At 43.4% G+C, this 25,061-nt stretch overlaps 2 protein-coding genes across 7 annotated transcripts in view; one reads left to right on the top strand and one right to left on the bottom strand.

Annotated features, from left to right (window-relative positions):
- Window positions 1–17,081, bottom strand: part of ARHGAP1 (Rho GTPase activating protein 1) — a 34,296-nt gene extending 17,215 nt beyond the window's left edge. For 5 of the 6 annotated variants that reach the window (XR_014165839.1, XR_014165840.1, XR_014165841.1 and 2 more), the window contains exons 1-3: window positions 16,922–17,080; window positions 9,234–9,390; window positions 8,356–8,448 (exon numbers count right to left, since the gene is read on the bottom strand). Coding sequence is in view for 3 of the 6 variants with exons in the window: in XM_081901798.1 (XP_081757924.1) it covers window positions 8,356–8,448; window positions 9,234–9,366 (226 nt within the window). In the remaining 3 variants the exon portion in view is untranslated. Of the gene's footprint in view, window positions 1–8,355; window positions 8,449–9,233; window positions 9,391–16,921 lie in introns of all 6 variants that reach the window. The other variant, XM_081901799.1, reaches the window with a different exon arrangement.
- Window positions 17,082–17,139: 58 nt separating this feature from the next.
- LOC309354894 (uncharacterized protein) overlaps window positions 17,140–25,061 on the top strand; it is a 34,062-nt gene continuing 26,140 nt past the window's right edge. Inside the window, exons 1-5 of the mRNA XM_081885157.1 lie at window positions 17,140–17,249; window positions 17,360–17,565; window positions 20,328–20,389; window positions 23,294–23,595; window positions 24,226–24,312. Coding sequence (XP_081741283.1) covers window positions 17,228–17,249; window positions 17,360–17,565; window positions 20,328–20,389; window positions 23,294–23,595; window positions 24,226–24,312 — 679 coding nt within the window. The 5' untranslated portion in view covers window positions 17,140–17,227. The remainder of the gene's footprint in view (window positions 17,250–17,359; window positions 17,566–20,327; window positions 20,390–23,293; window positions 23,596–24,225; window positions 24,313–25,061) is intronic.

The raw sequence follows: 25,061 nt of genomic DNA, 5'->3' as shown, positions 1-25,061 counted from the left end.
TGTTTAGTTTAGTTGTGCTTTAAAAAAAAAATTGGCAAAAGGTGGACAAATTAACCTTTCCTAATTAGGACAAGAACTCTGAACAGGGAATTTCAGTAAATGGAGGCTATTGGCAGTATATCTGGGGAAATCGATCTCTGGGCTAGACCGAAGGAGCCGTAGCTCAGACAGCTTTACGATCCGCATCAATCACTTACAGCGGGTCCGGCACGCTTCCTCCAGAGCTGCGCAACAACTCCCAAGGAGCCCTGCTGTCTTCTCTCAGTCACGGCTTTTTAGCAGAGTAGAAACACGCAGCGTGTAAAGCAGCCTTACTTCTCCAAGCAAGCATACATAGACAGGTGTGCCTATATACAGCTCTTTATTAAAACATTACAGCATCAAAGGTCCGTCACTGCAGGCAGCCATTGCTGCAAACATGTCTCCCTCTCAGATACACAGAGGGAAGTGAAAGTACAGGGAAAAACTCCTCCTTCTTAGCTTCTAAAAGCTTCTGTCTCCGCCCAGCTGTAAGCTGACGTTAGCAGGTGACACACACCAGGGGAATTTAACCAGATAAATTCTGAACCATAACACCCCCCCTTGTGTCCCTGCGTGATACCTGTGCAACATCTTCAGTAACACCTTGTGAGATCAATCCCTTCCCCAATGCCTTGTGCCCTCCCTTGGCATACCTGTTTGGCATTTGTGGAATCACCTCACAACTCTCAGAATCGCACTGTGCGAAACTTACCCACGCACCTGTGGCCTGATACCTCTCTGGTGGGATACCTTTCGTTGTGCGACTGGACCTCCTAGGCACAAACTCAGGTGTTCCCCCTGACTCACTTTGATTGGCAGGTGTATCCTCTGCATCATGGAACTCACCCTCTGACTTAAAGCGTCTTCGAATCCTCTCCATTACACTCACAGGAGAACTAGGCTGACTCTTGGGCAGTCTCTTAACAGCTCGTGGAGATGCCACATCCTGCTCTTGACCCTGGTCAGTGACCTGGTCGTTATCAGCAGCCTCAGCCCCTTCTTCCGCCTCATCAGAACTGTCTTCTGGGTCAGAGAGACAATCTGAGAGAACATCACGCCTGACAGGAGTCTTTGACCTTACACCCTCCTCTAAGAACTCAGCGTGTTTACTGATCAGCACCTTACTCTGATCACCTGATGGGTAAGCAAAACGCCATGCACGGGCATCTGGCTCATACCCACAGAAGATCATTTTCTGGACTTTGGCTCCATCTGGCCCTTGCAAAGCCTTAGGCAAAGCGACAAGCGCAGGAGTCCCAAAAGTCCGCAGAAAGTGAACCTGGGGTTTGCGGCCATTTAACAAAGAAAACGGTGTGTCACCTACCAGTGAATTGTAGACCCGATTCCAGGTGAATGACACAGCCCTAGTAGCCTCCAGCCAAAACTCAGGAGGCAACCTGGCTTCTTTCAGCATCACCTGTGCAGCCTTGACCAGAGCTCCACTCCTCAGCTCTGCCACCCCCCCTTGCTGGGGTGAATTAACTGTGTGGCGTATCCCTCTCTTCTGCAAGAACTTCTGCAACGCAGAACCAGTGTACTCAGCATTTCTGTCACTGATGATCTCTTGAACCCTGGTGGAGAACCTCTGTTCCACCCCCTCAATCCAGCTCTTGATCAGCTGTGCTGCATCCTCCCTGGATTTGAGACCATGAGCCCAGGAACTCTGCGAAAAATTATCCAAAAACGTTAGCAGAAACCTGGCCCCTCCCAGACTTGGTTCCTTGACAGGACCGGCCAAATCTATGTGTACCAGCTCAAAAGGTTTAGTGGCTACCCGTTCCACCTTTGGGTAACTGCACCCTCTCACCTTTGCCTGCTTGCAAGTGTCACAATCAATGGCACTTCCACAATTTTGAATCCTACACCCCGTGGCGACCTCGGGCAGAGTCTGCAAGTCCTCTACCGACCCATGAATTGTTCTCTGATGCCATACGCATGCACATGTAACATTATGAGCGGGAATTGTAGCACGCTGGTTGGGAACTGTAGCACGCAACGCTTGTGCTTTCTCAACCTTCCCCTCACCCCCAAGAGACGTTTTAAGAATGAAAAGATCATTCTGTCCCTTCCGCACTTTGGCCAGTAACCTCCCCTCTTTGGAGATTGTGCAGACATCATTTTCAAAACAAACTTTGAGCCCCTTATTCAACAAATAAGGCACAGATAGCAAACAGTGATGAATCTCTGGAACAATACAAAAATCCACCGTCTCCTGTAAAACAGAAAGATAGACATTAGCACATTTGTGAACTCTAGTTTTCTGTCCATTCGCGAACTTAATAGTTTGTCCTTTCGGAACTGCTGTGCAATTCCACCTCTTGACTGCAGGGATCTCTGGAACCATGTTGCGGTTAGCTGCAGAGTCGATTACAAGGCTGAGCTGGAAATCTTCCACTCCGCCGTCTTCAAACACTGCCATATTCGCAGAAACCTGATAAGACTCTTCTCCCTGCTGTTTACCACGACCACCTGGCTCAGCTCCACGCCTGCCTGTCTTCCCAGGCCTGTTGCCATGGAAACCTCCCTGATTCCCATGGGAAAAATCCTTGCAAACATCCTGCATCGGCTCTCTGCTCCGGTGGGGGCAACTGCCACGCCGACGTTGAACTCCAGTGGAAAAACACTGCCCGGGGCTCCTCCCAGCTGGCCTGGCCTTCCTCCTTCTGGAACGGTGCCATCCACCAGCTTGGCCCCCCCCTGAAGCTCCTCTCTGCTTCAGCACAAAGGGAAAGTTCTTTAAACTTGCCTTTGGAACTCTTCGCCCCCCCGATCTGCTCACTAGCGCTCCTAGAGGCTAAGACATCGGGAACAGGGCCTGCCAGTCCAGCCTCTCCAGGACTCAGTCCATCACACAGACGTGTAGAAGCATTACAACAGCTCCCCAACACTGTCTCAGCCCCCATTGGGCTTTCTGGGCATCCTTCAGCCCCCCCAGGGCTTCCTCCAGGGCTTTGGCCTTTCGCTGACGCCTCACACAAGCCCTTCAGCAAATTCCAGGCAGCCCACGCTGTCGTTACGCCCTCCAAATGAGGCCTCAGTGATGCATCAACGCATGCTTTGAGCATCTCTAGCTCTTGCAGCCTCTGGCTATCTTCAGCCAACACAGCCCCACAGCTTGCATCTCCTGCTCCAGCTGCTGGCCGGCCAAGGGGTGATGATTTTGGCTCCCATTGACTTGCTTCCCTGAGCCCTTCAACCAAGAACCATCCCCTTATTTGTCTGGACCACGTTGCCCAACTCTTTAGAGTGAGCTTTTCCAGCGGTATATTCTGGCTTTCAGCCATCTTCTCCCGTTCTCCCAAGGTGCCCCAAGCTGTACTTACTCCGTACTCAGTACCAGCTGGGCGTCCGAAGCAGCCGTCTCTCTTGGCTCTTGCTTCCGTGGAAAAACGATTTCTAGCTGCGTCTCAGCTTCCAGCTATTTCTCAGCTTTTTAGCTGCTTTTTAGCTCAGTCTCTGCAGCCACCATTGCCTCTCCGAAAGCAGGCAATCAATCATTCTTGCTCTCCAGCACCCACGCTGACTTCAAAGCGTTCCTGGAGCTCACGCCGACTGCTTTACGAGCGTTTTCTGACACTCCATAACCTCTGGGGAAATCGATCTCTGGGCTAGACCGAAGGAGCCGCAGCTCAGACAGCTTTACGATCCGCATCAATCACTTACAGCGGGTCCGGCACGCTTCCTCCAGAGCTGCGCAACAACTCCCAAGGAGCCCTGCTGTCTTCTCTCAGTCACGGCTTTTTAGCAGAGTAGAAACACGCAGCGTGTAAAGCAGCCTTACTTCTCCAAGCAAGCATACATAGACAGGTGTGCCTATATACAGCTCTTTATTAAAACATTACAGCATCAAAGGTCCGTCACTGCAGGCAGCCATTGCTGCAAACATGTCTCCCTCTCAGATACACAGAGGGAAGTGAAAGTACAGGGAAAAACTCCTCCTTCTTAGCTTCTAAAAGCTTCTGTCTCCGCCCAGCTGTAAGCTGACGTTAGCAGGTGACACACACCAGGGGAATTTAACCAGATAAATTCTGAACCATAACAGTATATACAATCCCACACAACCCTTGCCAATGTGCCTCTATTGTAAGTATAGTAATAAAGAGCCTACACATTTATGTGTATTTAAAGCTTTTACTTTCTGAGATGATTCTCTAAATATTGAGTATACTAGTGGTGCTAGAAATGCATCTATGCAATCCACATTTTAAAGATATATAGCTATTAGTTAAATTCCAGCTTGCTCTTCACTCACACTGCAACTCCACCCACAAGCCTAATTGGCACTGAAAATTCACAGAACCATGTTGAGAGCTAAGGGAGCCCACGGTGAAGAGATTTTTTCCATCATTCAATATGTCAGAAGCCAACACAGTACTAGCGCTCTGGGTGATAGATGTTAGAGGAATCTAAGGCATGTGGTTGCCAGTTAAAAAAAAAAAAATTAAGTGAAATGACTCTTCAGTAATACATAGTCCTACAGGGGAAAGCACTTCAAAATACATACATATGAACAAAGAAATAACTAATGTTATCAATAGTGGAAAAGGATATGTCAGTTGTTAGGGAATTCTTTATTTATCAAAGTATATGAATGTGCAATACTGCCAGAGCTGGGCATGATGTTAATGAAGCTCATTCAATTGGCTGAAATCCTGGAATGTCAGCAATAGAGCTATTATTATACATTTGAATACAATGCGTATCAGAAAATACCTTGTTTGAACTCATCTAGTAACTTAACACTGGGGATCTTTGTTTGATTAATTGTTTAATGTCAATTCACCATCCCAGGGAATAGAAAGATATCCTCAATGTATCTGCAATGGGAGGAGAGAACTATCCCATCCTGAGAACTTCTCAGGTCACACACTGAAAATCAAAACTAAGTTCAAAAACTGTTAAGATGTGTTTTGTCTCAAAGGAAATAACCATTCCTTGAACTATCCTGAGCAGCCAGAATGTCTGGAGGAGAGAAACTCCAGAGAATTCAGTAATTTTAGAGCCCAAAACAAACATTGCTACCAAGAAGGGAGGAGATGAACTCCAGGCAGATGTTAGTAAAATGTAAGTAAAAGCGTAAGTAAAAGCTAAGCACAGCTCCTACTTCTTCCAGATCATTTGCCATTTCAATTTCTTCCCTTTTCTAATGATCAATTGCTTGCTATAAATTAACCAGTCTTCACTTCTACATTGCAATGGTTGGCAGTAGCTATCAATGTGCATAAGGAATAATGGTCTGTATAGCCAAGAGGATGTACTGTTGCAATACCTGGCATAATGGTCAAAAGCAAAAGCTGGTGATAAATAAACTCCCAGCATTTATTCCTGCCTCCAGTTTCTGAACAGCACTGCCAGCAATCTGCCAGCAATCATTTACACAGCAAATTTCCTCTTTGCAGGAAACCAAGTTTGCTAAAATCAGTAACTGAACTGCAGACAATGTAAGTGAAGCAGCCATACAGGGCAACCCAGGAATGTCAGTGAAATGTAAGGAAAAAAGAAAAATACGGAAGGCAAATGGGTCACATATCAGCAATTAGTAAAAGAAGATCAAGGCCAATTAAGGTTAAGATCTTATGAAGAACTTGGCCAATATTGTAATACATGGCTACAATATTATCAATTTGATCACCTATTCAGGCAGGATAAGATTATCGGATTTGGCAAAGAAGAATCAAAACTACAAACAGTTATTTAAAAATCCTAAAAAGATATTATCTAAAATGTATAATCTATTATTACAATAGGAATTAAAAGATAAAGAGGTGAAGGAAGTTAGGATTAAGTGGGCCACAGATATAGGCCACATGATTTGTTTATATCAATGGGAGAAATTATGGAAATATGATATCAAATTCACAGCCTGTGTCACAATCAGAGAAAATATAATGAAAATGATATATCAATTGGTATTTAACCGCGGTCAAATTGGCGAAAATTTATAAATCAAAATCTAATTTGTGCTGAAGATATAAAACAGAGATAGGAACCATGTATCATATGTGGTGGGAGTGTGCGTATATTAAAAAAATTGGAGTGACATTCAATAGGAACTTTAAAAAATGCTTAAAATATCATGTAAAAAACCCCAGAGGGGTTCCTCTTGGGAATTATATTGACTGACATTCCTGCCACTAGGAAAAAAGTTTTCTTATATGCAACCGCTGCAGCCAGAATGATTATAGCAAAAAATTGGAAGGGAGAAAAAACTCCCTCAATAAGAGAATGGCAAATAAGATTTTGTGAATATATAGATTCAGCAAGACTTACAGCAGTGATAAGAGGCCAATCAGACCAAAAACTGATAGAGGAGTGGACTTGCATGAAGGAATACATCACAAAACATTGTTCTGGTATTAATATATCAATATGCAATGAATTAAACTTATAGAGTAAAAAATTAAGAAGAAATGGGCATAAGATGAGATAGTCAAAAATAATAGTGATAACACAGCGAAGAAAAGAAATAATGGAAGCCACACATAGGTGGAGGGAAGTCAAGATTTATGTTTGTATGTTTTGTTTGTTTGTTTTCTTTTTTGTAATCTAAATTGAGAGGTCTGTGTATCTATGTATAATAAGTTTGTTTAGCATTCTGTTTTGTGTTTGTAAGTATTGCATTTATCAATAAGTTTTTTAAAAAATAATAATTAAGATTTAACCCTTTCCTTACAGCTGTGGCACAATTCCACACTCCAGGATGCTCCACAGGAGAAGTGGGGAACCTGTGGCATTCCAGGTGATACTGGACTACATTTCTCATATTCCATTACCATTGGCAATTCTGGTTGGGGCTGGAGTCCAGCAACATTGGGAAGTTCACAGGTTGCCCACTGATGCCCTGGAATCAAGTGTGACTTGGCAATCACCTAAAGTTGACTGATTTGTTCAGACAGTTGAGGGATTTGCCATGGCTCAGGAAAATTAGAGGCACACATGCAGAGTCTCTTCTAGCCTGCAAACAAGTTAAAACAGTTTTTCTTCGGGAGAATAAGTTTTCAGGTTTGCACATACTATTTTTCTCCCACCTTCTTCTCTCCAAAGAACTCGAGGTGTGGTACAATACGTGTTTGTGGTCCTCCCTTCCTGCTATTTATTCTCATAACAACTCTATGTGGTAGGCCAGGATGAGGGATAATGGGTTCTATCTGATTATGCCATACTGACAGTGGACACACTGCAATCAATGGAATTAAATTATTCTGAGTATGACTCAGTCGGATACAAGCCAATGAATGACCCAAGGTCATCTAGTAGACTTCATGGCAGACCATGGATTTGAACTCTTCTAAGTCCAGTATGCTATAGTCACTATTTATCAGAATGTATTCTCAAAGCTATGTGATACTTTTCATTAGCAAAAATATTGATGCAGTTCACAATACACAAAATCCATTAAAATCAAGTAAAACAAACAATTAAAATCAAGTAAAAACATTATTGCAATAACCACAGTAACTGGAACAACAGAAACTGGTGACATTGTCAGGAAATGCCAGGGGAAAGAGACAGGTTTTCAACAATTGGTGGAAACATCCCACTTTTGGAACTCATCCACCCTGGAATGCATCCCATTGAGCAGATGCTACAATAAAAAAGGACCTTCTCCAGACCCCAGCCAACCAAACCTCAGTAACCCATGGTACTATCAGCCAATGCAACATCTGACTCATGAGTTCAAAAAGTAGTTTGTAAGTTTGGGGTCAGATTGCTGCTTCAAGTGACTATCAAATAACTCTAATGGGCCCATGGTTCTCAAAGTTCTCTTCCTCTGTACAATTGCTATTTTCACAACGACGATGACCACTATGTGAATCAAGCTATTTGGCTGGATCCAGACTACCCATGGGCAGAACTGCACCTACGAGTCAAAGCATCTTCCAGGACACCATGGACAGTTGTGCCGTGACCTGCAAGGGGAACAGGCAAAAACAGCTTCCTCCCTGCTTGCTTCCTCCAGCAGGAGCCTCTGCTGGATCATGGCTCCTTCTACAAACAGAAGGAATCCTATCATTCACTAAAAGACAACTTAGGATCCAACCTATTGTTGGGCCACTGCTGGGCTGGTTTATTTATTTTATTTTATTTTATTTTATTTTATTTTATTTTATTTTATTTTATTTTTTATTTTATTTTTTACTTTTTTATTAGATTTATATACTGCCCTTCATCATAAGATCTCAGGGCAGTTCACAGAATAAAATACAGGATAAAAACACGAACATAAATAAAACAAAACAGCAAAACAATAATATAGACCCTATATCCCAAGTCATTATGCCGTATCAAAATGCTTCTGAAGTAGAAGACAAAGAAATGAAAAGAACCCATTACCTGCCACTTCCACAATCTGGTGTCTAGCAATGTCGTAGTACGGGTCATCCCATCGTAAGTGAGTGACAGGGTCGGGGGAGCCCTTGAAGTCATCTACATTTTAAAATAAAGGGTGAGAGGAAAATGCAGAGAACATAAAAACCAGCACAACTATATGAAGATACAAAAACACAGAGAAGGGATCAGGTGTATCACGGAACCAGAAGGAACTCAGATGCATAGCATTAGTTTTGTGCAATTGTTCATTTTATGTTCAATACAAAACATTGCATGCATTCAGATCAATCGTGCTAGCTTATTTGTCAATATTTGCCTCAAATGTATAAACACACTATTAGTGGAAAGTAATCAATGATCTAAAATTCTCCACTACAGAATTCCACATTCATCCACTAGAATAAACTATTTACACTGCACAGACAGACAGATACTTCTCTGGCATATAAGGCCTGTAGCATTCCATGCTCTCACCACCCCATTTAGATAAGATCTACATCCCAGTTTAGATACAGGGGCTAACTAGTACTTCTGCAGCATCCTAAAGAGGAAAGAGACGCAGACAGGCAAAGACCTCAGAGAGTGCTCTGCTCCACTAGACTGCCCTGGCTCCAACTATCATGCAAGAACATAACACAAAAGAACCTGCTGAACCCTGAATCTTGTTATTTTTCCACTTATTTATTATGTTATCAATTATTTCCACTTATTTATTATGTTATTAATTATTTTGATATCATTTGGATGCTGTCTATCCTGAAAGTCTGGATATAAATAAATCTAATAAATAAAAAGCTAGTACTGTAAAGGTATATTTTAAGATTAGTGCTGCAGGATATAGATTCCTTTCTAGTCACTTCATTGCTAGTAAAAGTACTCACCTGACTTAGGAAAAACAGGCACTTCATCTGGTGGCCAGTTCTTATCATCTAGAGAGGCCAATTTGAGCTGATTAAGGGATTCATTGGTATCCTCCAAACTCAGGTCTTCCTGCAGATCTGGGTATTGCTCCATGTTTTCCAAGCTTTAACTGCTCTCCTAAAAACACCAGAAGGAAGAGCACAGGAATTCACAGATCTAGCAAGCAAATACATAGCAATCTTCAATATCATCTCCCAAAGCTGCTCCTTTATATAGTGCCACAGATGTCTTGTCCAGAAGAACCTTTCCTCATATCAAAGGTGAGAGGGGGCTGGCTAGGGGAACACCACTGGCTGTACTCCATCCATTTCCCCCTCCTGTGCAAATACGGCCTGGTTGCTTTCTGTTTGTAGCATACAAGCCAAAATGGCAGGGAAATGCAACAGATTACACCAACCCCCTGCCTGACGCATTGATTCTAAAGGCTCCCATTTCCTGCGCTCCATTGGCAGAGTTGGCAAATAGCCAAACAGCTTGCACAGCAAGGTGTTGCACTGGAAGGGTGCCCAAATACTCCTTCCCCCACTGGCCTATCAAACCAACAACAGAGACACACATGAGGATTCTTTACAGTGCTACAAAAAGAACTGTGAGGGGGCAGATTCAACAATAGACAGGTTGTCCTTGAGTGACGCATATTGAAAAAGCAGCCAAAGAGTTCTGGAGTTTAAGAAGAACTCAGTTCCTAGTACTTTTGGACCTACTCCATGAAGAAATGTCATTATTAGCTTGAGAAAGACAACAGTTTTGGAATTTTGGATGTTCACTAAACATTAATGGACTCCTGATTAGAGTCACCACCAAAGGAGGCACACCACGGGTCAATAAATAACCGCATATATGAGATCACTAGAAAGGTTAATCATTGTTCTCAAGAGGTAGGACATGAACACAGTTCTATCATGAAACAAGAAGAAACAGAAAGTGCCTCCGAAAACAACTGGTCTAAAACATCAGCCCTCAAACAGAAGTTAAGTTACTGTGACCAAAGCTAATGCTACAGCTAATATCAGAGATCTATATTAGCATTTCAATAAATATATGGTCAGAGAAGGTCAAATGAATGTCACTCATGCTTCGTTAAGGGAATCTCTGGACATTTCCCAAAAAATTCACCAGTGTTTGTCCAAATTCTGAGTGTTGAAGGGAGCTGCGATTTGCACAAGACCTCTTCCCTTCTCCTTCAATGCTTACACAATTATTTCATTGTCCTTATTTTCCAGATGGCTGTAAGCTTATTGCGCAGCAAGTCAAATCGCATTCCTGTAACCAGACAAAACACGACATATATGGGCAGATGATCTTCAAGGCAGATCAGGAAGTATTCAGGGCACAGCAGATCAGCAAAGTCAGCCTCAGCTATTCTTTGCTAGTCTCTCCAGGCTAGAGGAGATGCTTGACCTCAGTGGGGGTAAAGAGCAAGACACTTTGCTCCTCTGAGCTATTAGCTAATGCTGTAACCATGCTTAAATTGCAGTCAACCATCTGCCCTTAGCAATATACCCAGTTTCTATGGAAACACAGCATTTGCCGTGACTCATTCGTTTTGAAACAACTCTAGTTCCAGCAACTTACTCTCACAGTTATCTCAAATTGTCCAAAAAAAACCTACCCTGGCAGCAGGATGCAGACAGCCACAAGCTTTCTTCTACCAAGGGATTCTGAATATTCTCAACTCGTGGTGCGCAACTGGATCACTGCAGTGTTGGGGGGGGCTACAGTTTTGCCAAAGCACTTAAGAATAAGTTAGGAGCTCTATGAGGCAGATATGCTACTGATATTCTTTTTAGCAGGAGAATTTATTATTTTTACATCCCATGTACAGAAAGAAGACTCTTGCTGAACATGGAAAACTGGTTGTTGAATGTAGACATTGCCAAACTAGTGGATGGGAAAGAATTTGGAGTACTGGGTATTTGGGATTCTGGTGGACAAAATTCATGTGGTATTTGTTTATACAGCTTTATGGACGAAAACTGGTTGTTGAATGTAGACATTGCCAAACTAGTGGATGGGAAAGAATTTGGAGTACTGGGTATTTGGGATTCTGGTGGACAAAACTCATGTGGTATTTGTTTATACAGCTTTATGGATGAATTTACACATACATTTTCCTCACTTGATGACTTAGAACTGGGATCACCAATGTGGTTCCTGGGAGTGCACATACACCTACAGAAGCCTTCCCTGAAGCACCTTACCCTGCTAAGTTAAGCTTTAAAAAAGGACTCCGGTTGTAACTAACAGAACATGTGGTGTGCATTTGGATGAGGTGTGTGGCACTCTCAACAGTTTATCTAATTTATGTGTACCCACAGGTCCAAAAAAAAGGTTGGTATCACTCAACTGAGAAGCTTACTGAAATGACCACCACACACTATAGACAAATTTCATACCACCTAAAAAACTTGAGTGTTCAGTGGAGACTGATCCTACTTCTAGCAGAGAGTTAAGCATATCTTAATTCTTCCTATCATATTATGAAATAACTCTTCTTACTCTGGACTTTTCAGCTAGGTCTGTTCTCCATTTGAGAGCAGACACAGTGAAAATATTTTTTGAAATCTCATTTTCCCTAGTGTCAGGTACTGTTGTAGCTAAATATGCCTATTCATTTAAAAATCTGATCCAGATCTAATTGCTTTTACACAAAAGTCAGCAAAATAAAAGAGTTGTGCAAGACTCCACCAACTCACAATATTCAACGTTCAGACTCAACCATAATCTTGACTCCTTTAACATCCCACGCTCTAGGAATGGTGAACCTGTGACCCTTCGGATGTAGGATTACAGTTCCTATCATCCCTGATCATTGGCAATGCTGGCTGGATAAGATGAAGGTTAGAGTCCAACAACATCTGAAAGGTCACAGGCTCACCATTCCTGAGGCATCAGATGTTAAAGGACTTTAGATTATGGATGAAATCTGACTGCTGAATATTGTGTTGAAAATTCCACAGCCTTGCCATATAGACTTTGTGTTTCTACTTCATTTTTGCCCCATGTGACAAATATCACTGAGATCTGAACAACTTTAATGGGTTATTCAACCATGGGTTTACATTCAGGAATGTAAGAATGCCTGAGGAGTCTTTGACTTGAACATTCTCCTCCCCTTGTACATTACTGATTCCTGAAAATCAGTAACTGATTACTGAAAATCAGGACAGAAACTTAGCTGGCTGGAAAACCATCATTTCCATTTGCCTGAACTGGAAAACCATCATTTCCATTTGCCTGAAAATGATACTACATTCTCATAACACCAAATTATGGTTGGTGTTACATTTGAAGCACCCTAAGCTTCATATACCATGGCCATTCATTTGTTGTATTATTTAGCAGTAGGCTTTTTCTAATCTATGCTTCACTGAAATAGTTATCAAGAGTGGATACCGGGGAGGGGGGGAGAGAATGTGGTATTTCTAATTAGCCGCAGGTCCTTTCTGGATTCTATCCAGCAGAGCCAATCCCTTAGTTGACACTTATTCAAGGTCAAAGCAGAGCTCAGTTCTAGAAAACAATAATGATCTAAAACATCTTGACAAGCTGCTTTCCAGAGTTGGTTTTCACCCAGTTCCATACAGCACAGTACAGGAAAACTCTCAATAGGCATAGTAGTATTTTTAAAAATATACTTTAACGATCCACTCTTGCCTTAACTGGTTCTTTATGAGGACGAGCTGCTGATATTCCTGTTTGTAGAGAGTATAGCTTTGGGGGAGAAAAACATTCTGCGCAATTTCCAAAACTTTAATGGAGCTGAATCAAAGCCACATATTTCAATGCTACAAAGAGGATTTGAATAAGTGGTTTGTTACCAAATATTTTTATGGCAGGTACAATCAGCTTCCCTCCCTTATTGTAACAGAACTTCATCAATGCCGCTATGGTTTTTTGTGCTTTGGCTTTCACTGCCTCCATATGGCACTTCCAAAACAGGGTTTCACTAAAGAGTAGACCCAGGTATGGTATCTAAATGAGCAAGTGCGTTCTGTAGCTCTCTGATCTAAGCACCATTTATACCTAGGAGCAAGGCATTTTTTATCGTCAGAACTCACCAGAACTTGGTCCCACACCTTTCAGGTGGGCATCATTGTCATTATAAGAACAAGGGAGGTGTTCATAGTGAGTTCTGGCACCTCTTTTTCTAAATAGCACTGCCTAGGACTGTGTTTGCCAAAAAGCATAATCTTGGTCTTAGAGTGTTTTATGGATAGGCTTCCCAATTTATTGTATGTGCTGAACACCTCCAGGGGCTTTTTGAGACCCAATCAGGAATGAGAGAGGAGCACTAAATCATCTGCATACATCAAGATTGAGATTGTTCCTAATTACTGGAGAGGGGCGTTTGCATTGGCTCAATATGGCACCAAATCATTCATATAAATGCAAAAAGGAGTGGGAGCCATAATGCAACCTTGCTTCACTCCTCGCAACATTCTAAAAGCATCAGCCACACCACCATTTAAACCTACTCTGACCCTCATTTATGTGTTGCTATACAGCAAATCTCCACAGGGAAACTATTCCATAGATGCAGCTTATAACAACTTGTTCCATACTTCCATAAACCAAATTTCCTTAAATGATAACTGGAAAAGGGAACTCTCTGAAGACATTAACTGCAAGAGAGGTTTTCAACTAATCATTGTTTTAACAGCTGGTGAGTTAAGATTCCTGCTTTTAGGTCATGGGAACATCGCACCCTATTTCTTTCATATTATCAACAACCCTGCTGACTCAATATAGAAGTGTCCACTACAGCTGTTCGGGCCTCCAGTGCTGCATTGATTGTGAAATCCACTTAATTTTATCCATATTTCAGTATGGTAAAGAAAGGCAGCCATTATGTTTACCTAGCCAACACTGTTGTCAACCTCAAGGGGAGGGAGCAGAAGAGTTAAGCCAAAGTAGTCCCTCCCTCAGATCCCCCCTCCCCTCAGAAGCCACCAGCTTTAATCAAACAGGATACACTCACTGAACAACGCAATCTGCTGAACACCCAGAACTGAATTAGGTGACAGAACTAAAAAGACACCACACCTTTCCTGTCAGATCATAAACCTGACTACTCAGTCCCTGCCTCAGTCAACCCCTTTTCCAGCTGCTGAGCTTACACTGAGACTCTGGAAATGTTACACAAATTCAATCATGGGGTGGGGGGTGGGGGAGAATAGTGCCACATGTTTAACGCACATGCCTACCCTGCTTCCAGGATAATTCTGTCTATTTGCTTTAGGATTTTTACTGCAAGCTCAAAGGACATGAAAACATAGATGCATAGAATAAATTTGAATTTGAATTTAAATTTGACTGCTTTTGTTTAGCAGGAACAGCTGAACATCAAAAACTTCCAAGCAGGCTATATAATCCCTCTAATTTCTTTCACTCATTATCTCAAAGCAAAAAATTGTCATGAAAGTGAGCATTCCTGTCATATTTCCTTCTTCAGAATGCTCTTCACAAGTCAGACATAATAATCCTATAAGTGGCTTCATCCTAGTTCAATGCTCTGTTTATGGACATGCATGAACCAACACACAATAAATAATGATTTCTCCTTAAACAAGTGCTATCACACCTCTCTGGTTTTACTGAGCCCCTACCACACCCCACACTTCCCACTCTTCTCCTTTACAGAACTATACAACTCCCCCTTTTCTTTCCAGCTCAAATACATAAACCACAAAGCCCTAGTGACAATCTTGTGATGGGCCACAAAGTCTTATGCAGTAGACTCAAGTATTTGTGGGGTTACATTTACCACAGAAGCATGATGTACGAATCCTGATAAAAGCAGGATAAAGCAGTTTCTGTGATATGATTTATGCAAACTAGCAAAGCATACATTTAGAATTACCAGACTCAAACCCCCAAAGGGCTCCAGAAACTGAAAGTTTAAATTAAAATAGTTACATTCTACCTCTTTAAAATATCAAAATGAAGTGCAACAAAATAATTCAGTGTAACAAAGCAATTCTATATACAATAGAAACAGTCCGATAAAAGAAACATAACACAAACACAGGAACCGGGAACCATTCAAGTCATTGTATCAGAGGCCAGGGAAGCCTCAAATAAGATAGCTGTGTTTTTAAAAACAGCAGATGAAAGCTCACCACAGCAGGTGCATCTCACAGGCTGGAGACCAAAAAGGAGAAGGCCCTTTTCCAGCTTAACATGAGATAAGTCTCTGTGGGCCACAGAATAAGCGACAGGGCCTTCTCTGAAGACCTTAGCGAGCAGACACATCTATATGGGAGAAGGCAGTCTCTCAAATAACCGTTTTTCCCTTAAGTTTAGGAATATGTAGTTATAATGAAACCTTCAACTTCGCTCAGCAGCACAATTTCCTCAACACAGATATTATATGCTGCAGCTTCCAAACCAGCCTTAAGGCCAGGCCCACATGGACCAAACTGCCATAATGCAGTCTTGAGCTTACCAATGCATGGGTCACTGTAACTTGGTTGCACTGGTCCAAGAATGGTCACAGCTAGTGCAAGAGTACAAGGTGGCAAAAGTAACCTTTAGCCACTGAGGTCACTTGTACCCCCAGAAACAAAGAATGATCAAGGAACACCCCCATATGACATTCCAGTTCCAGGAGAGGGAGTAGAACCTTGGTCCAGAAAAAGCAAACTCCCAAAATCCATGCACAGAGCTAGTCGCTTACAGGGCCTTGGTCTTAACAGGATTCACCCCCACTTCCTGTGCATACCACATACTCATCTAGGGCTTGCACAGTCACACTTGATTCAGATGTAACAGAGAAATGGAGTACCATCAGAATATGCTTAACTCCATGGTACAAATGGGGTCCCTAGTGGAACCCAACAGCTTCATACAGATGGCAGTGGAGACATCACAATTCACTCCAGCACCCTTCTGCGTAACGGACAGGAGGCCAACACGCAGTCACCCGACACTACTCTGTGACAAGCCCCATTCAATAGAAATGGGGAGTTCTGGCACTATTTTTGCAGCGGGAAAGTCTTTATATGTTTGCATTTAAGCAACCCGCACCCCTTGACCTTACTACCCCTGCTTAACTCAGTTGCAAGTATTTCCCAAATTGCAAGTATTTCCCCCCAAAAAAGTGTGCACAGGTGGCAAGGGTTTGGGTCCTAAAATCATTTCACTTTAACGTAAACGAACGTTTCCCATCTCTCCCCACCCCCGCCGCCTTTAAGCACCTGCACGCACGCGCACACTCCTCTAAAAGCCTCCCCAGTGTAGGCACCTCCACCTCCAGCACCAAAAAAGATCTCCAGGAAAGGACCGAGGGCGAGAGGGGGGCTCCTTAACAACAAAGGCATGGGGGCCCCTTGGGTTGCTGAGGGAGCGGGGGGGGGCGTATTCCAAAATCTTGACATAGATCTGAACCTGGCAGCCCTGAGAACGACGACACCCACGGAGATGGTGGGAGGGTCGAGACAGAAGCCCAGCCCAGAAGCCTGGCAGCGGCCCCTGCTTGACAAGAGACCTCCCTCCTTCCCACCGAAAGTCACGCTGAGGCTGGAGTCAACGCATGCGCCCTTCCTCAACTTCGTCCCCAGACCCCCCGCTCCCCCCCCCCAATAAGCAAGAGAATAAACCCAGAAGGATCCCCGCCCCTCGAAGCGGCGCCTGGGCCTCCACTCACTGTTTATCTCATGAAGGTGTGCGCGGTGGGGGGAAGGGAAGAGATGCAGCTCCGACGCCGACGACGCGCACCCAGTACGGAGTTCCTGCGCTGCGCGCTCCCTGAGCGCTCCTCCGCTCGCCAGCAGCCGCCACTCCCGCCTGTCAAACCGCCCTTTCACAAACATCCGCCTCCGAACCGGAAAAAGGACGAGTCTCCGTGGCAACACGCTCCCGCCTCCTCGGGGAAAGGCCGGCGAGAGAAAGGGAAAAGCCGTCCGGGCGCAAACACGGCGCGCTGCGCGGAACGTTCCGCCCAGGAGCCGTTATGGAGCAGAGCCCCGGCCAGAGTGAGGGCGAGCGGGTGTCTTTCGGGAGACGGGAGGGAGCGGAGAGCGCTTGCCGCCCCGCGTCCTTGACTGCTCTCACCGTCCCTTTCGTGTCTCTGCTTCCCTTTCAGGTCGGCCCCCGGACGCGCGCGGCGGTGGCGGCGGCTGGTCCTGCTGCCCAGTGTGGAGCCTTCCGCGGGGCTTAGCCCTGGGCCCTTCCCTGTCCGCCGAGAGGGGCCTTGGGGTGTGGTGTGTGGGGAGCCCCTTGCAGCCGGGGGCGCTGCTGCTCCTGCTTGGTCCGGAGGAAGAGGAGCAGGAGGCGGGCGCCTGCCCGGCGGTGAGCGATGGGCGGGCAAGTTTGGGCCTCCAGTCAGAGCCCTCAGGTCGGTGGGGGCGCCCTCTCGCGACCCTCTGCCCGGCCGACCACATCTAGACGCCCGACCCTTCTCGGTTGCCGGGAGAAGGGATTCTGACAGGCGCAGCTTGTTATATCCACCAGTTAAGAAAGCAGCTTGCTTGCCCAATTTCTCTCTTCAAAGTGCAGCTGTCCTGGTCTTAGTGTTATCTAGTCACTTTTTGGTGATTGGTTTTTGGTATCCTTGACACCTGCACATGGGTGGGAGAAAGGGGATAGAAGGCATTTCCCCCTCTCTCATAATGCTAGAGCTTCCCAGTAAGCTAACGAACAGGATAGAAAAGGAAGTACTGTACTTACACAGCTCATAATTAATATGCAGAATTCATTGTCACACTATATGGGGACCACTAGCTTAGATGACAAAAGATGATTTAAAAAGTTCAGAGTGAATATATACCAATGGTTATTAGCCACAGTGTTTCAGCAGCTGAATGCCACTGAATACCATGACAGAGTGGACTATTGCCCTCATATCAGACTTGTTAGAATGCTGAGCTAGATGGTCCTTTTGTCCAAATTAGCAAGGTTTTTCATGTTAGAAGGTAATTGCACACACATCTAGCTCTGGTGCCACTGTTTCCTCTTTCTGTCTATAGAAGTCTGAACTGTAGTCACTTCATGTTACTTAGTTGTCCCATTGAGAATGTGCTTCAGAGGTGAAGTTTGTCTCTCCCTTCCTCATGAAGCAGTCGTGTATCTGCTCCATCATGCACACAACTCAGCCCTCACTTGGCGTACCCCTGCTCATTGCATGGGTTGAAACTGACTGAATGTGGCATGATGTCTGCTTAGTTTATATTCCACTTTACTAGTAAGTACTCAAGACAACTTACAGTCAGACACATTTTTATCCATTCAACAATTCTGTGAAGGAGCACTGAAAGTTATTGTTGCTCAAGGTCACTTACTCCTCTATTATCATCTGCAGTTTTAGTCTCCTACATAGTCTAGCCACTACTGTGCACTACTCCCAGCTGCTTAGAAGGTCACTGCAGAGTGACCGCAACTGTGTAGGGAGAGTTGGTCATCTGTAGTATCAGGCCATCTAGCGAGGCAAGTATTTACTACAACTGAATGAAAATGGGGGGATAGTTTGTAGCTGCTGAAGCTCTATAGACAAACAGTTCACCACATGGCTATATTTCCCCAAAGTGATTTTATAAATAATATCTAAGCTCATCCCATTTCTGACAATTCAGTTGAACATGTGTTGAATTACAGTAGTTGCCAGTAATTGTTACTGTAGATCTGAGGGCTGAACTGTATGTGATATAGTAGCAATCACTGTATTTTAGGATTATTTTTTTAATATCTTAAAAAACATACTGCAGAGGGAGGATAATGAGATGGTGAAGCAGTGCTTAGGGAAGATGATTAACTCTTTCCCCTTATTTCCATGATTGAAATCACACAGTGCTTACTTCAGAGTAAGGAAGCGATCTTTACTCAGGCTAGCAGCAAGCACAGGTTCAGTTGTAAAGAGTTCAAGTTAAAAGAGCAAGATAAGTGATTCAGAACTGAATAACTGAGTTGGTAGAGCATGAGACTTTTAATCTCAGGGTTGTGAGTTCAAGCCCCACATTGGCAAAAGATTCCTGCATTGCAGGACCAGATGGCCCTCGAGTTCCCTTCCAGCTCTACAATTCTTGATTCTATGAATGACGCTAGAAGATGTCCCAATGGTTGTCACACCCCTCCCACCAAGTTTTAAAAAGACTAGGTGGAGTATGTTCACTCACGAGACTCTCTTGCCTCACTAGCCAGCTTCTGTGTGTGCTTCTCTGGGGTAGATGCAGCTGATCCCACCTACAAAAGTGGTGCCAGGTTTGTGGCCACAAGACCGTCCTGCCCCTCTCCCTCGAGCTGCTCTTGCTCAGCTCCTCCCACTGGCTAGTCAGAGTCGTCCTCCCTCCCTAATAATTATCTGCGCCTCTCAAGAGGAGCGGTGACAAGAGCTAAGAGGATGTAGCTTTGTTTCCCCTTTTCTGACATCTAAAGTTGTATGGAGAAGACCCACACCCTCCACCTCCAGGTGCCCAATCCTGATAGGACGAGGGGCCCATGACATTACCTGACTCCCTCCCCACCTCCTGGAGGGCAAACAACAGCTCATTCATTTTTATTTTGACAAATTATGTATTGCTTAATTACGGTAGTCTCTTAAATAAAGTACAATAGTGTAATACAATAAAGATAAAAATCAGTTGAAACCATAAATCCGTCAATTTCATTTAAATGTCTGCCAGAATAAAAACTCCTCAGTAGGCACCCAATGTTCAACAGGGAGGAAGATTGTCTCATCTCAAATAGAAGGGAGTTCCATAAAATTGGGCCCACAGTACTGAACGCACAGCTGCTAGAGGATGTGAGCTGTGCATTTAAACTTAGGATGGTAATTTCAACAGAGTGAACAGTGTGAAGTCCGTGATCCAGGTGAGGGTGCATATCTGCTGTCAAGTAAATAAAAAGACGTTGGAAGACCTAACAGCATATTGCCTACACTATATGTATGTTGGCCCTGAGGGCATAGGCCACCACACTCATTCTTAATATGCCAGCTTGATTGTTGAATTGACCCTCAGGTGAAAAGGACAGCTAGCCCATTAGTTCTGGGCTTAAGATCTGCCCGTGGGAATTAAAATACCTCTCTAACTGGGACTCCCCTTACTCTCGTGTTTCAGGAACTTCCACCAGCCTGCTGGAACGAGGCTTCTGCTTGCAACAGGATAGCAAGCTGGAAAAGGTGCGTTCTGCTTCACAACTTTCTCAGCAAACTTCATACATCTAATGAAGTGGTTTGTTGGCTACGATCATTCAAACCATAATGAACAAGTTAGGGTCAATTCATGCAAACTGTTTTTTAACTTGTTTGTAAACCACATAGATGTTTTACTATCAATCCTGCTTGAGTCAGGCTGAAAATTATGTAAGTTGTGAGAATCAGACTTTAGTATTTATCTCACCAACAGCACTTAACGTTTTTCCGGCAACCAGCATGGGGCCATTTCTGTTGAAAAGCTTGTGGCTGCACCACAAGCTCAGTGTTTGTTATCACAAACCGTAGTGCAGTGATCACTTGATGGTTTCTTCAAGCAGCCAGATGAATTTTCAGCATATGATGATGTGAAGGACTTTATTCTCACACATCTCAAAAATCAATCCAGATATATAACAGAGCAATGAGATGATAAATTTTGCTCCATGGCTGGGACCAACTTGCAGTCAAGTGAGCCAAAATCAGATATGATCCTGGAATTTATTTCTGATGACTCTGTATGCCTCTGTAAATCCAAAAGTAACTGGTGATATTGTGAGAGGATATATCGGTTCTGGTATGTTGGCCACTGAAGAATGGGTGATAAATATGTGATCAATAAACGTTTTTGCTGCAGATGTAGAAACTGCCCTGTTTAATAGCAACTAGCTCTGTTCTTTTCCTCTGTCACCCCAGGAGATGAGCAGCTCCTCTGCTGTCTTTCTTCTCATCTTGCAACTTTTTCCTAATGCTGAAGGATATCAGCTACAGGGTAGGCATGCAGGTGAACCAACAGAATGAGGAAGAAACTCAGCAGAGTCACTGTCCTTTCTCTTTGGGTTATCTTGTGTCACAGAAGCTGTAATGTGGTTCTGACAGGCAGGAAAGCAGAAATTGGATTGCTGTGCGGGGCTTGCAAGGAGCTCTATAAGCCCCCCACAGCAATGCAGCAGGCAGCTGATTCCTGCAACAAGCAGGCTTCTATTCTTCCACCCGTCAACTGATGGGCAGGAGAGCCGAATCCTACTTTTTGCAGGCATCAGCTGCATGAACAAGTTCCTTGCAGGGAACTCTAGGGGAAGCATTGGATCTCACCTATCTGGGCAGTAGAGCTGAAGCCTGCTTTCCCTAACCAATGCACAGTCAGGCTCCCAATGTGCATTGGCGTCTGTGTCTCTACCTGCCCCATATATGATGTCATGTATGGGGCAGGTGGGTGTAATTTGGTGGAAACTGCCTTCTGGGCCAAACTGGAACCCTTGGCAGTCAAAATCTGGTCTTCAGCCTGGAGGTTCCCCACCCCTGATCTAAAAGCAAATGAATAATCCCTCCCAAAATTGGACTGCAACTCCCCCCAGATCAGGGATGGTAGGCATTAGAGTCCAGCAGCACCTACCGAGTACAATGTTGGCTACTCCTGATATATAGAATGCACTGTAAGTTTCAGTTCCTTTTGTGGTTTCCTTTTTTCTCTTCCTCACTGGTACTCCCTGCCCATACCCAGAATCTCACTTTTCTTCCCATCCTGTTCAACTTCCTTTAAAATACTGGCAAAGAAATATTACAAATGTAATACATTTATGCAAAATAAACAAGTATATGCTTTGTGTTTTCTTGGAGCAGAATCAGAAACATGAACCCTCCCTGAAGGATGGTCAAGTTTTCCTTAGAGAATTCTCGGGCGAGCTGAAATGTCAGGCTTATTGGTCTCTTAGGCTATATTGACAAAAAACCTCTGTGTTAATCCATCTAAGTTGCCTCTTATCAATAATTATGATACATGCATTCCATGTTTTCATCTGGAAAGGAAACTAAGTGGATTACAGCTTTTTAAAAAATGAACTCCATTTACATAGAAAAAAACTTAAATTCATAAAAATTAAGAAGCAAAAGTGGGACATATTCAAGTAAGCAGGTGTTCTAATAAGAGCCAGTGCACTGGAACTTCCTCCCTTCTCTCATGCCAAATTCTCTCTGAACAGTTTAGGAGAATCCCCAGAAGAGTGTTCAGGGGAAGGAGAGGGGAGATTGTTCTGTCCAGCAACTGAAATGCCTTTGCTGATAGGATTGTAATATCTCTATGATGAATTCCACCCTTAAAAACATAAATAAATTCAGTAAGTGATATTCGGTGCTAGTCCTATTTTGAGTAGACCTGTTTACATTAAGGGACTTGACTCACTTAGGCTCATTAATTTCATTGGCTCTATTCTGCCTGGACTTAATTGAATACAACTCAATATTTTGCAGCTAGCAATAAATTTCTATTCAGTTTAACAAAGATCTCTTAAATAATTATTCATCTTCCTAAAAAATAGGAAGATATTCATTTAGCCTTTGGAGAGGGTAATTTAACCAATCAGTCATGAGCCAGCAATTTTGTGCTGATGAAACGTCCTATATGTGACTTTAAATATAACAAACGTTGAAGCAGCCGCAAGTCTTTTGTACCCTTAATCAGTACTCTTGCATGGCCACTATCAAGAATCCATTTTGTTTGAACTAGGTGTTTTGTTACCTGTATGGTTTCATAAACTGCTTTCAGGAAAGTTTAAAGGTTCAATCACTGTACCTCCAAGGAGGACCCCTGCCTAAAACTCTGGAGAACTACTACCAGTCAGTGTATGTGAACATATACTGAGTTAGATTGACTCAAAAATCTGTCTCAACAAAAGGTAACTTCAGAAAAAGTATTCTGAATTGACTTTTCCTAGGAGTCTGCTCAAAGAAACCGTAAGGATCTATAGACATATTATTTGATAGACCTGACTGAGGCCCCCTTCAATCTCGCATAACACCCACCTGCACTGCCTCTCTAGAGCCTTGTCATGCCCCTGTGCTTCAGACAAAGCCCATATTGGATACTGATGCTTGGCATAATGTGTTTTACAGCTTGGTGAAGCAAAGCCGGGATAAAGATGAGGCAAATGTGGCATTAGTATGGATCAATGGGAAGCTCCACATCCAAGTATGCTGTCCCATTGCTGTTGGCAGTGAACTGCTGTACTGGTTAGCAGAGGCCAGTCCTGCTTGCCTGGAAAAGAATGCTCCAGAAAATATATCAGATGGGGTATTTGTCGCAGAGAGGAAAACGGTAGAGGAGCAGCTAGCTAAGACCACCACTGTGGAAGCAGAGACTTTGACACAGAAAGGAGATGCTTCCCTAGATGGCGATGCAATAGATTCCTTTGCAGGTACTGTACCTGAATTCCTAGAATCTTAGTCAGAAGAGGGTATCACGGGTGATTTAAGCAGCATCAGAAACAGGAAGGGCTTTTATTCTTTAAAAAAATGACTTAACATACTTGGTAATAGAAACATGCATGTTCCTTAAACAAAGAACTCCGCTGCCAAGTTCTGCACACCAAAGCAACTGTAGTTGAAGCACCCTGTGTTTTGTCCTTCCTTTCACAAAAAGAGTTTATGGTACATGATTTGATTTTCACAGACCTAAATTGTCATCTGTTTTTGAACAAACTCAGACTGATAGTAATATTTTAACTTGAAAGTTAGGGGCTCCTTTTTCCCCTTCAAATGATACTGTGGGAGGCAACTTGTTCAGAATGTATACACTCTCTTGCCGTGAATAAGGAATATTTCTGCAGTGCTTTCAGGGTACAATCCCCTGAGAGGCTGGCTTTCAGCATCCCAAGTACAGAGAATGGGAACCAAGTGTGGAAGAATATTCTTGCCCAGGACAATTCAATCAGCCCGCAGCCAGGCAGAAGTGGAACTCAGGCCAATGTCCACTCCTCTAGCCAGTGACCTTTAACAGCACTGGCCAGCCCCACCCTTGCAAACAGTGCTTTCCTATTTTATTGCAGTGCTGGAGGAGGCGATTTCTTTGAGAAGTGCACATGGTGAATCAGAATGTTTATCATGCCAGAGTACATTTGATCAGATATCTGAGGGCATGTCTGCACTAGAAGCTTGTGTTAGTTTTATACCATTTTAACAATCATGGGCACCCACAAATAATCTTTGAGAGTTGTAGTTTGTGGGGGCACTAAGAATTATTGTAATTCAGCCTTTAAGCTTCAGCTCTTGATGCAGAATCCAGATGCCTGACTTTAGGTGCAGTGCACAGATTATGGTTCCTCCTTTTAAGTTACGGCTATTTGCATGTTCATACACTCTGAGGAGCCTATTTACTTACTTATGTTCCTGGCCCTTTCAGATATGTGGACAACTCCTGTCTATAAGGCTAGAATCAGTCAGGTCCTTACTATCTCTGTTTCCTCACACACAATTGTGTACACAGAACTTCATTTCCCTATGACATTCTATATCCATGTCTGTTTCCTTAAGAATTTTCTTAGGTGAATTAAACTGCTCAGGGTAACTCTGCTTGTTGTAAATAAGTGAGAAACACAGGTCCCTGGTATTGTGACTGTGTGGATAAGCTGTTTTAGTTTGTAATTCTTGCTTTCTAAAGAAAACAGCAAAGATTACAAATGATAAGAGTGTTGAAATTTGCTGTTTCTACACATTTCTGTAACCTCATTCTGAGTTATGTAGTAAAGCACTTCATTAGAAATCCAATTTGCATCAAAAAGATTAAGGAAGCAGTGTTTCCAAAGTGAGCCTTACAGAAGATACTGAAATATTCCTCCCCAAAGTCTAAACTTTTAGGATATTTAAATTCAAGCAGAGTTCCCTA

Source organism: Podarcis melisellensis, assembly GCF_964234715.1.
Source record: "Podarcis melisellensis genome assembly, chromosome: 1".
NCBI classification, from domain to species: domain Eukaryota; kingdom Metazoa; phylum Chordata; class Lepidosauria; order Squamata; family Lacertidae; genus Podarcis; species Podarcis melisellensis.
This window is presented reverse-complemented; position numbering and strand designations above follow the sequence as displayed.